The 13,050-nt window shown below is 36.1% G+C and overlaps 2 protein-coding genes and 1 pseudogene across 2 annotated transcripts in view; 1 reads left to right on the top strand and 2 right to left on the bottom strand.

The window, feature by feature from the left end:
• Positions 1 to 314, top strand: part of LOC147287609 (ATPase 10, plasma membrane-type) — a 9,205-nt gene extending 8,891 nt beyond the window's left edge. Inside the window, exons 22-23 of the mRNA XM_086240934.1 lie at positions 35 to 115; positions 247 to 314. Of these exons, the coding sequence (XP_086097060.1) occupies positions 35 to 115; positions 247 to 314 (149 nt within the window). The remainder of the gene's footprint in view (positions 1 to 34; positions 116 to 246) is intronic.
• A 422-nt stretch (positions 315 to 736) lies between these two features.
• Positions 737 to 3,880, bottom strand: LOC147287608 (triacylglycerol lipase OBL1-like; annotated as a pseudogene).
• Positions 3,881 to 5,432: 1,552 nt separating this feature from the next.
• LOC147287607 (alpha/beta-Hydrolases superfamily protein) lies at positions 5,433 to 8,556 on the bottom strand. Its single transcript, XM_086242007.1, has 5 exons — positions 8,068 to 8,556; positions 7,394 to 7,638; positions 7,236 to 7,269; positions 6,339 to 7,126; positions 5,433 to 5,842 (listed from the first exon to the last, which is right to left on the bottom strand). Exons 1-5 carry the CDS (start codon positions 8,438 to 8,440, stop codon positions 5,582 to 5,584), a joined length of 1,701 nt encoding a protein of 566 aa, XP_086098133.1. The 5' UTR covers positions 8,441 to 8,556; the 3' UTR covers positions 5,433 to 5,581.
• Between the last annotated feature and the right edge of the window lie 4,494 nt (positions 8,557 to 13,050).

The raw sequence follows: 13,050 nt of genomic DNA, 5'->3' as shown, positions 1-13,050 counted from the left end.
TGATCACATGATTGATGTTGGGTATCTGCAAAAGCAATTGACATTGGGTTACAAGAGTTGTTGGGGGATGGCATAGGTGATCTATGTAATGTTGTCAATTCTTTGGGTGCTAAAGGTAAGTAATGCATTGCCTAGGATTTGTTGCAATTTTTCATATATACAAGGGGACCATCTGTCTTTGTGTAATAATTAGGCAACTTCAAACTAATAAAACCAACTGTCACAGTGGAATTTTCTCTTTATCAGATTTTATGTACTTCATATGGTTTGCTCTTGCAATCATTTTTCGCTATGTTGCTAAAAGCATTGAATAGGGTCCAATGGAGTTAATATTATGCTTTGTAATTGTAATACACATTGAATTTTTGTAGCCACAAAAGAAATTGTTGCTTTGCTCTTTTTTTGTACCGTGTCAAAGATTCAACATGAAATTGAGGTGGGACATGAATGTCATAATTGGAGTGATATTCTAGGCCAAAAGAAGTTCCTAAACATAGTAACTCAAAGTTCTACTCTTTCTTTGGACTGAAAGATTTAGACATTCCACAGATACAGTAATTATTCTTTGTGTTTTACACAGCATCTAAATAGATCTGTTTTTGTGCATTCTTTTTAACAACAAAATCAAAGTTAAACCAAAAACAATAGACACAATAGGTGCAATACTACCTATGGTATGCAAAGCCAATGCACCAAGGAAAGATTATCATATGACCCAAGGCTGAAGTAATTCAAATTACTTGACCTCATGACTTGATGACGGCAATCTAGTCCGAATGGTTCGCTCTTTCCCAAGCCTCACGGAATTGATGTAATCTGTAAAGCAATGTGCTGAGATACCAGGAAGCATAAGTCCTATCATCCTTGTCAAAATGGACAACCATCCCTCTTTATACTCTGGTCCATGTGTGTAGCCCATTGTTAAACTTCTTATTAGCTCCCAAACAGCATTCAGATATTCTGGTATCAGATATCTCATTCCAAAGTAATTGCTGATTGGCTCCTCCTCCATTTTCTATAAATATGCACAAGTCAGAGAAGAAAACAACTCAGTACTAGAAGAAGATGAAACTTAAAAAGGTCAACTAAAGGTTCATTCAGGCCCTGAAAAGGCATCAAACCCACAATGGACATACACTCCCTCGTCCACAACATTCTTAACAATTCTAGCCCCTGCAATGAACTATTATTCTTTACAATACCCTCATACCAATATGCCCCCAATGAATCAATTTACAGTTTGGAGTATTGACAAAGATTCTGAGTTAACCAAACAGAAACTTCCTACTATACCATTCTAATAAGCATGATGCATGTGTAATGTAGTGACCTTCCATAGCTGCAGGATAGAATGGTCCAAATTCCTTATTATGGCAACTAGTTTACAGAACACTAAAGTGAACAGGATTCAAGGCAAAAATAAAATTAAACAAAATGAATAATCAAAGGCTCGAATACATACTTGTTCAATGTATTGGCTGTCATAGTAAAGACACACCCCAAAATGCTTATACATCAAGGTTTTGCCATCATAAGGCAACCTGGGCACAATATTATTGCAGTAGACAATCCTGAAGTACTTAGGGATCGGATTATCCAAATGGGTTTTCATGTGCATACCCAGCTGCCTATCCCCTACCCTTGGCTGTCCAAATGTGTATACACCCAACAATTTTTGCATCACCTTCATCTCCTCATGCAATACCAGCACTGATGGGAACAATATGGTAAGTGCCCCACCTAGGCTATGCCCAGTAACTACAAATTTTGCATTTTTGTGCTCCTCTAGTAAGCTCTTGAGCTTTCTTCTTACAACATAGTATGCAGACATCTCCACCATCTCTGGTGGAACTATCTTGTTGCTAGGAGCAGTAGGCACCTCAGAGTTAGAAGACTGATCCCATCCATCTTTTTTCTTGTCAGAATCAGTGTTTGAGGATAATGCTTTGGTGCCTTCTGAAGGTCTTTCGCTAACATCAACACCATTTGCAGGGGTGACTCTTTTGTGTTTCACTTGAAGGTGATTGTGGTAGGTTACAGCATTAGTTCTATTGCCCAAGCCTAGGGCTTCTAGGAATCCCATGTGTAATTTACCCAATTTGGGATTTTCATACCAAGAGTAGTCAAAATCAGTACTCCAAACATTGGCATAAAGAGGTTCTCTGCCCCTGAAGCTGATCTATATCAAATTTGCATCATTAGGCTTGTCGCAAAGTATGAACACTTGGGTGGACATCTCCTTTCGGAAATCTATCAAATAATCACCCAATATAGGAGAAGAAAAATTAATTGGACTTATAAAGCTTACAACTTTGAAATTTTTTATGACCAAAAGTCATGTTCAAAATGTACTTACCATTCCAGCAATTGTAGCAGTCCACAAAATGCATTTGCTTTCAGTGAAAGTTCAAAACTAAACTAGTTAGTATTTATTGCGATTAACTGAAAGTATATTGAATCCAGTATTTTGTCAAACAAAGAAAAAAATAAAGACAGAGAGAACAGAACAATAATGGAATAGCTTGCCTTCCAATTTTCAACCACCATTTTTCTAATGACTTTGGCATTCTCATATGCTAACTTGGAAGCCATGATACAGAGGTCCATAAGAGCAGGGTTCCCTATTTCTGATATTATGCTTGTCTCTTCAGAAACAGAAGCAACTATGTCTTCTGCTATGCGTTCGCCATTGTAGAGGTCCATCCGCCCATCTACATGACCCATTGTAGTTATGAAAGTCTCCGTGCCCCTCTGCGGCACAACCACTTCTCCTGCTCCCCCAATCACCATTATAGTAACTAATTACACTGTTAGGAATAATGGAGATACAAACAGTCTGCAGTATTTTCTTTTTTACTTCTTAAAGATGAAATAGTATAGACAACCCTTTGTCCTTGGCAAGAAGGTAGGCACAAATTATGAGTAGAATAACATGTGCAAATAATTCCAATAGCATTAATTTGTGTTGCATGCCTGAACTTCATTACTTCTGCCCCTTAGTAAACGATAAATTGCATTCACCATGCAGAGAAATGGCTAACAAGTTAAGGAATACATCAATTAATGAATAGTTTGCCAATGTTTTAATGTATACATATGAGTTAATCTCCAAGTAAAAGCAAACTGACAGAGTGGTAAGAAACTAAGAACAAACAATTGACATCGGAAACATAATGATAAGTATGCATATAGCATTAAAGCTCACAAAAATGACAAAATATGAAGACAATGGTAAATGGGTAGCAGTGATAGGGTGATTCTCGTATCCACAGCCAGGTCATCCGCAATTGGTCCGGACAAGATGCTATACGGGAATCTTTTATGTTAATTCTATATAAGAAAGTTTTTATGTGTAAATAATTCCCAAATAGGATTCCGGATTCCGTATAGTATTCTGTCCAGACAATCTTCCTATATAAGATTAGCATAAAGGATTCTTGTATAGGAACTCGTGAAGGTCAAGTGTGGATGATTCCTGAGCAGAAATAGTCATAAGAGTATGTTTGTGTATACCATGAATCAGATTGTAGAGTAGGCCAAAGAGGTTTCCATTGTGAGAGATGAGGTTGAGGAGGAAGTCAAGGAGGTAGCCAGTCCATCTGATGGGCTCAGCAAAGAGGGCTATGATTTTGCGGATAATTATGGTGACCACTATGCCCCATCTATGCTCCTCTGCCACCTCACCCACCAGTCCCTCGTCCGAGCTCTCCAGGAACCGAACTCCACTGCCTATGTCTCCCAACACTGCGTACCAAAACAAGTCCCAGAGGCCTCCCTTCTCTGGCCTTAAGAACAGGTAGCTGAACTCATCATCATCATCATCATCATCATCATCAACATCAACTCCATTGCTGTGGTTCTCTTGGGACTTAGTAGCCATTGATTTGTTTTATGGCACACACTGGAAGTGAGAAATGAATGGGGTATTTACACATTGGCTAAGGGCTAAGGCTGTTACGTGGGCACAGCAGCAAGCTCCAGGGTGCATAATGCATAGCGGCAAGGCAAGCTCTGGAGTCTGGAGGGTGCAAGTGCACTGCTTCTGCTTGTCTGTCTGTATGCATGTGTGTGTTTTGGAGGGGTATAAAAACTTCTTGTTGTACTTCCAATAAGGTGGGGTCTTCGTCATCATTGTGCCACAATTGTAGTATAGGTGTCACCACTGGCGTTACATCCTCAACCTAAAAGGCTAAAACCTAAAAACAATTATCCTCAACCTGAAAATAAGTAGAGCAGAGAATCTAAATCCGCATATTAGACCTCTTTTCTAACCAGCCATGCCACGGGTGATTGGTCTCATTATTCATGTGAGCACCTCCTTATAGCAATACGGAGTTATATCGAGTAATTAACTCAAATGATTAGCTTTCAAGTTTCAATCCAAATGGCTGAGAATATTTGGCTAATTGGCTATTGCTTCTCCATTTTTAACTGAGAAAACTATATAAGCTACAAGTAGATTATGTGCAACTTTTTTTGCTTGTTATTTGTTGTTGAGGGCTTTCTTTTTGTTAATTGTTGTCTTTACTTAACATTCTTAACCCAAAACAGGAGAAAAGAGAATGGCATAAAAAGCAACAACAGCAAACTTATCAACCACCAGAGAATTAAGTTCGACACCAAGTAAATGTGATTACGTGAAGTGCAGGCATTGTGAATGTTGTAGAGCCTTCTTCTTTTTGTTAATTGTCGTCTCTACTCAATTCTAATTCATTTATATTTTTAACCCTCTAAAACTTGGCTTTTAAATCAAGAAAATATTTGTCATACAGTCACCAGTTCATTTTTCTAGTGAAAACAAAATCTTAAATCAAATAGTACCAATGTACAGATTGAAAGATTAGGATACCTGGAAATGCGTGGAAGTATTGAAAGCCGAAAAGGAAAATAACAAGTTTTGTTTGTTGGTTTTGGGACATAAATCATGTGGTATGATGCTGTCTCCAAACCCTTTTTTTCATGTTAAGGACAAGACCACAGTCGTCCGGTTCTAATATCTCCGAGACCATCACTCTTTCATCAGTCTCTTGGTAATGACATTGTTGTCCATGTTAGCAGTAGAAAAACTAGCTAGCTGGTTTCTGACACAACAATACAAAGATGCCTTCATGGAAATCGCTTTGTTACACATTTAGAGAGTATGTTAGGGAGACCACATTTTGGTACCACGTTGTGTACCACCTCTCTAATAGAGGTGTAACTCACTAATACAAGTAGGTTCTACCTCTATTCGATGGTGGTACACAATATGGTACCAAAATGCGGTGTCCCCTAGCATTATTGTTCAGCATATACAACATGCCTCTTCAATACTAATCATATATATATATATATAGTGGTTAATAATCCTCATTCCATTCAAACTATACTAGTAGAACACTTATCCCGCACCCACAACAAGAATTTAACTCTCTCTTTTTTAATGAATTTGACTATAGAAAACAGCTTGACAATGCACATTACTTGGACAATAACAAGCCAATATCATATTACATATCACATGACCCAACGCTGAATGTGTTCAAGTAACTTGACCTCATGATTTGATGACTGCAATCAAGCATTACTTGAAAGAGAGACTTTAAGAGAAAGAGGACCTCCGAATGATGCGCTCCTTTCCAAGTCTCATGGAATTGACGTAATTTGTAGGTGAATGTGCTGAGATACCAGGAAGCGCAAGTCCTATCATCCTTAGCAGAATGGAGAACCATCCTTCTTTGTACTCTGGCCCATAAGTGTAGCCCATTGTTAAACTTCTTATTAGCTCCCAAACAGCATTAAAATATAATGGTATCAGATATCTCATTTCAAGGAAGTTTCTGTTTGGCTCCTCCTCCATTGTCTTCAAATAGGCATATGTCAAAGAAGAAGATAACTCAGTAGTCAGTACTAGCTAGAAGAAGAAGAAACTTAAAAAGTTAACTAAAGATTCATTCAAGCCTTGAAAGGACATCAAACCCACAACGGACATGCATTCCCTCATCCACAACTTCTTAACAACTCTAGCCCCTGCAATATTGAACTATTATGCTGTATAATACCGTCCTATTAATATGACCCCAATGACCCAATTTACAGTTTGAAAGATTGACAAAGATCATGAACCAAACAACAACACCCTGTTGTGCCAATTTTAATAAGCATTAGCATGCTGCATGTGTAATGTGTAATGTAGTGGCCTTCCATATCAATAAGGAACTGGTGAATAGAATGGTCCAAATCCATTATTTGGGATACTAGCTTACAGAACATTAATTGAACAGGATTCAATATGACAATAAATAGTAAGGCAAATATAAAAGTAAACAAAGTTTAGAACGAAAGAGTCGAATACATACTTGTTCAATGTATCGACTGTCATAGTAAAGACACACCCCAAAATGCTTATACAAGAAGGTTTTGTTATCATAAGGCAACCTGGGCACAAGATCATTGCAGTAGACAACCCTGAAGTACTTCGGGACTGGACTATCCAAATGGGCTTCCAGGTACCTCCCCAGCTGCCTATTCCCTATCCTGGGCTGTCCAAATGTGTACACACCCAACAACCTTTGAATCACATTCATCTCCTCATGCAACACCAGAACTGATGGGAACAATATGGCAAGTGCCCCACCTAGGCTATGCCCAGTAACTATGAATTTTGCATTTTTGTGCTCCTTTAGTAAGCTCTTGAGCTTTCTTCTCACCGCATAGTATGCAGACTTCTCCACCATTTCTGGTGGAACCATCTTGTTGCTAGCAGTAGTAGGCACCCCAGAGTAAGAAGACTGATCCCATCCACCTTGTTTCATGTCAGAATCAGTGTTTGAGAATAATGATTTGGTGCTTTCTGAAGGTCTTTTGCTAACACCAACACCATTTGCAGGGCTAAAGTTTTTGTGTTTCACTTGAAGGTGATTGTGGCAGGTTACAAGATCAGTTCTACTGCCCAAGCCTAAGGCTTCTAAGAATCCCATGTGTACCTTACCCAATTTGGAAATTTCATACCAAGAGTAGTCAAAATCAGTACTCCAATCATCGGCATCAAAAGGTTCGGTGCCCCTGAAGCTGATCAATATCAAATTTGCATCTTTAGGCTTGTCACAAAGTATGAACACTTGGGTGGACATCTGCTTTTGGAAATCTATCAAATAATCATCCAAAAAAGGAGAAGAAAAATTAATTGGACATGTAAACCTTATCACTTTGATATTTTTGATGACCAAAAGCCATATTCAAAATGTAATTCTTACCATTCCAGCAATTGTAGAAGTCCACAAAGTGCATCTACTTTCATTGAAAGTAAAAAACTAAACTAGTTAGTATTTATGAGATTAACTGAATCAAATCCATTATTTCATTAAGAAAACCAAAAATAAAGATGGAACAGAACAAGAATAGAATCGCTTGCCTTCCAATGGTCAACCACGATATTTCTAACTACTTCGGCATTCTCATATGCCAACTTAGAAGCCATGATACAGAGGTCCATAAGAGCCCGGTTACCAAGTTCTGATTTTATGCTTGCTTCCTCAGAAACAGCAGCAACTATGTGTTCTGCTAATCTTTCACCCTTGTAGAGGTCTATCCGCCCATCTAACTGACCAATTGTGCTTATGAAAGTCTCTGATCCCCTCTGCGGTATCACAACATTTCCTGCTTCCCAAATCACCATTTTAGTAACTAATCACACTGGCAGGATGATTAATGGAGAAAGAGTCTGCAGTTTATTCCTTTCATTAAGAAAAAGGTAATTTTGTACAGAAAACCCTTTGTCCTATGCATATATTAGTAGGCACAAATACGGAATAGAAAGATATGTGCAAATAATTCCAATAGCATCAATTTGTGTGTGTAACTTCCATTCACCATGAAGAGAATGCTAACAAGTCTATTGTTTTAAAGCACTACATATGTGTAAACAATCTGAAAGAGGTATAAACACAAACAACATACACGCAGAACATAATGATATGTATGCATATAGCATTAAACCACACAAAACTAACAACTAATGAAGCAATTGGCAAATGGGTTGCAATAATAAACATGAACAATTAACAGTAATAAGAGGGCCGTATATACCATGAAGCAGATTGTAGAGCAAGCCAGAGAGGCCTCCATTGAGAGAGATGAGGTTGAGGAGGAAGTCAAGGAGGTAGCCAGTCCACTCCAAAGGCTTCCCAAAAAGGGCTATGATTTTGCGGGCAATGATGGAGACCACTATGACCCATCTATGGTTCTCTGCTACCCCACCCACCACTCCCTGGTCCGAGCTCTCCAGGAAAAGAGCCCCACTGCCTATGTCTCCCAACACTGAGTACCTAAACAGGTCCCTGAGCCCTCCCTTCTCTGGCCGTACGATCAGGTACCTGAACTCATTGTCATAATCACCCTCATCGTCATCATCAACTTCAGGGTTGTGGTGGTTCTCTTGGGACTTGGTAAAGGCAGCCATATTGAATTATTTTATGGCACACAGAGAACGTACCTTAATGCTTGATACTGGCTGAGACAAATTAATTAATGGGGTATTTATTCATTGGTTTTGGAGAACAAATTTAATACAACACAAGAAAGCAAGGATGGTTAAGGGTGTTACGTGTGCATATATAGCAGATAGCTGCATGCTGCAGCTTTGCTTCTACAAGTGTCTCTGCATGTGTGTGTGTGTTTTGGTGGGTTTTGAACAACTTGTCGTTAAACTCCCAAGAGTGTCGTATTTGTCATCATGTAGAGTCACAGTTGTCCTAGATTGAGTACGAAATTACCTACACGCCCCCAATGCAGAGCAGCAGATGTACCCTTTACAAAAAGAAGGGATGGGGAGGAGTCTAGCAGATGTACCCTTTACAAAAAGAAGGGATGGGGAGGAGTCTAGGCTTCATTGCAATTCTATTGCCCCTTTTTCAACAAGGGAGCTGTCCGGTTGATTGATTGGCTCAATACAGATTAGAAGTATGAAATTATAAGTTGAGTGTTCCACTATTAGAGGTCTTTTAAGATAAAATTTCACACATCATCGATTTAGAATTTATATATACTTAATTTTTTGGATATGAATAATTAAGTTGGAGATAATATCTAAAAATTAGCAGGGTTGCCTACTAATAGTATCAAGGTTTGGTTTATTCAAAGTGTCATACACATGATAAAAAAGGTGACTCAAGTGGGTCTATTGAACTTATAGGGGTCTGTATTGTGAATAGTTGCAGAGCTAGCCTCCCCTTTTCGTTAATAGTTGTCTCTAGGCAACATACTTGGCCGAAAACAGAAGAAAAGAGAATTGCATACATACACACAACAGCAAAGTCATGATGAAGTAAATGTGAAGGAGAGACAGATTAGCATGAATCTAGAACTTGGCTTCAAATCAGATGGTACACCTGCATTGGAAAGATTAGGGTCCCTGGAAATGCGTGGAAGTATTGAAAATCAAAAAGCTGTTGGGGTTGGGATGGGAATGGGATGTACAAATTAGGAAAAGAACAAGTTTTGTTTGTTGGTTTTTGTATGATGCTCTTCCATACTCTTTTTGGCTTTTATGGATAAGGCCACTCACAACAGTCATGATCTTCATCTTCATAATATATCTCTATCCCTGCAGACTCTCTCACGCTATATCTTGTTAAGGAAAAAAGAGATACATATCACATCATAGATTTTTACAAAAGGTCTTTGGATGCTACTATTCGGACCTAACTTTTTTATTTTCATCCCCAATACTTTAATAAAAATATAATTTTCCTAAATTAACCTTCAAAAAATTAAAAATTTAATTCAAATCAAATTTAATTAACTTGAACCTATATCCAACATTTCTCAATATCCAACATCAATTTTCTACTCACATCGCATTTCAACTTTTTGTCAAAACCCTAAACACACTATAAAACTCTTGATATTGATTGAAACAAGTTTAATATTGACGAATGGATGGTTAAATTGTGGTTTGGGATTCTTTAAATGAAGTATTTTCATCATTCCTTTAAGTTTTAAATTTTTAATAAACTAAATGCTTATTTTCAAAAACTGAAATCACAACATGTTCGGCTGTGCCGAACATGTTATGAGTTGTTCGGTAATAAAGCACCGAACATAGTGTTATCTATTCGGCCATAAACTACCGAACACCTCTAAAAAACTTAAAAAAAAAGGTGTTCGGTGGTTGCTAACTGAACATCCTTCTAATCGTTCGGTTGTGCGCCGCCGAACATTCTTATACTTGTTCAGTTAACCAATTCCGAACAAAATAAAAAAAAAAAAATTCAAAACTCTCCCCTTTATGTTCAAATTTAACATTAAATAACTATGATTCAAACTATTGCAATCCAAAAATAAAATTTTTCATATATTAGGCAATGGGTGGTGGTGTTGGGTGGTGGGTGATGATGTATTGGCATTGAGTATTGGGTGTGTTATTGGGTATAAAGAGCATTAATATGTTAGGTTTGTTTGTTAGGTTTTAGTAAAGGTATTTTTGAAAAAAATGTTGAGTGTATTAATAAGTTTTTAAACTTTTTTAACTTGAAAGTGAGTGTAAAGAATGTATTGGAGCTACAAATTAAAAAATTGAGTCTGAATAGTAGCACCCAAGGTCTTTTTACAAGTCTAGCCATTAGTCTGGGCTAAGCCCATTTCCTCAGATTCCAGTCATATAGTAAGTGCTACAAATTAAGTAATGCTACATTTTCAGACTTTATAGATTACATTTTTAATAGAAATATATTGAACCAACTTTGTATAGATATGTGACACATTCACTCACATACACAATTACACAACTTGCATTAAATTTTTTTGGTGTTCGAACGCCTTTTTGATGTTGAACAATTTTTGAGTATTTTTGAAAATTGTAAGATCCTTGTAAGTAACAAACTCAATTTCTATAGTCTAAACTAGATGAGGGCGTTCGATGTTGAACGTGAATTTGTTTTAAAAGTAATAAAATCAACCCATCATCTTTTTGGGTATTTTTTTAAGTTGGGATATTGATACCCTTGTAAGTAACTGACTCGATTCTCTTAATTCTCTTTCTAAAGCCCAAACTAGATGGATGACAGTATGACACTTTACAAATGTGGATCGGGTTTGAGATGGAGCTGCTTAGGAGTCTTGGGCCCAATGAACCAGTCGGTCTCGGACCTTTGGATGGTTCCAAAATAATAAGAGCTGAGTCAACAAAAACGACACCGTCACCGTCACCGTCACCGTCACCGACCACCGACACAACTGAGAGAGCAAAGGAAAACCAGAGGTGGCCACATCCATGTGGGCCTCCATGCAAACGTGGTGCCCAACCATTTATGATTAAACATTTGATTAATAAGATCACCCACCAGTCACCACTTTCAAGTTTCAATACAAAACTTAAAAACAATTTTTCATTTCCAAATTAATCTTATTTTTTTTGTTTTGTATAACACTTTTAAAATTAATTTATTATGGCGTACGTTAGCAGTTATCAATATTGTATTTAGTTTATGGTGTGTTTGTCAACTTTGTCATTCAGACAGAAAGCAAGAATTGACACATGTCCCACCTGTAAAAACACTTGTCAGCACACTTCATTCTTTATTCTTGTCTATACTTTCATAAATTATGTCCAAATGCTTGCCACGATCGTAAATAATTATTAAATTTTGAAAAAAAAATTAGAGGGGTGGAAGATTCTGATTAAGATGTTGCAAACATCCTAAAAGAAAACCTCAAATACAATATGCTCAAAATCAATTAGGTGGTGTTTGATTCATTTAAACCCACCTTCAATGATATTAATTTGCATGTAATCATCATTCCATTAATAGGATGAGCATTCTCAGTATTGAGGGTTGTTCGTGTAGCTCTTATTAAAGTAACTTAGTAACCTATCTCAATAGTTCATAGGGAATATTATGAGATTTAAAATTGAGTTCTTTTATGAGTTATTTTAAGACTAAAATCGGTAATAATTTAAAAATCTTAATTAAGTCCTTTTATACCATGTATGATTTTAAAATTTCAAAATTGCCCGTTTTATTATTTAATATATTTTAAACTGATAAATCATGACATTTAAATTTCACAATTTGTGCAATTTAAATCCCATAATTTTAGAGAATTACATTTCAAAATTTAAAAGATTAACTATCCAAAATTTATGAGATTTAAATTTTTAAAAGCCAATTTTGAAATCCACACAAACATGAGATTGTTACATGATTACATCTAAGGTATAATATATGTATATATATATGTCTAAGTGCTCGGGCTAAGTTTTTGGTACATTTCATGTGTACCAATTAAGGAATTGGTTCATTTCAATTGTACCAACAAGTGAGTTTTTAGTTGTACCAATTGAAATTGATTTGAGTCATTTGACACATTTTAGTTGTACCAATCCACATATTGGTACATTAAATTATACCAATACATGGATTAATACATTTCAAATTCAAATCTATGCTAAATTAACTATTACTCAATCTTATCAAATCCACTCCGAATTAATAATATCAGTTATCTTAAATGAAATTATTTAACTTTAAAATTAGGCAAGGGCAATTTAGCGATTTACAAAATTGAATTTTAAAAGAAAAAATTAATATTTGGCGTAACACTTAGTATAAGGAATTTATTATAAATTAAAAGAATTTTACAATAAATTTTAAAACACCATCGGTCTTTATCTAAAAACTGTTTTTAAAGAATCCCAGCCTAAAATTAATGTCATAAATTGGAAAGTAAAAGTTGAAAAAATATATTGGAATAATTAGCATTTTCCTTTAAATATGTTGGAACAAAAAGATAAACTGTATCGAATAAATTAATGCCACGTAAGTTGGAAAATAAAAGTTGAAAAAATATGTTGGAATAATTAGCATTTCCCTTTAAATTTATAGGTTTATTTCACTTTTAAGTTTTACACTTTTACCTACCATCCAAATCAACAAAATATTTGTAGTGATGTAAAAAAAATATAAATTTTTGAATAATATACTCTTTTATTATAAATATATAATATTAATTTTTGTTTTAAATTTTATGAGAGAGGTTCTGTAGATTGAAAGGAAAAGAAGATGAAGAAAA

This window comes from Dryas octopetala, chromosome 4 (assembly GCF_963921425.1).
Source record: "Dryas octopetala chromosome 4, drDryOcto1.1, whole genome shotgun sequence".
Classification (NCBI taxonomy): Eukaryota; Viridiplantae; Streptophyta; class Magnoliopsida; order Rosales; family Rosaceae; genus Dryas; species Dryas octopetala.
The sequence above is the reverse complement of the archived record's forward strand: the minus strand, read 5'-3'. Positions and strand labels throughout refer to the sequence as shown.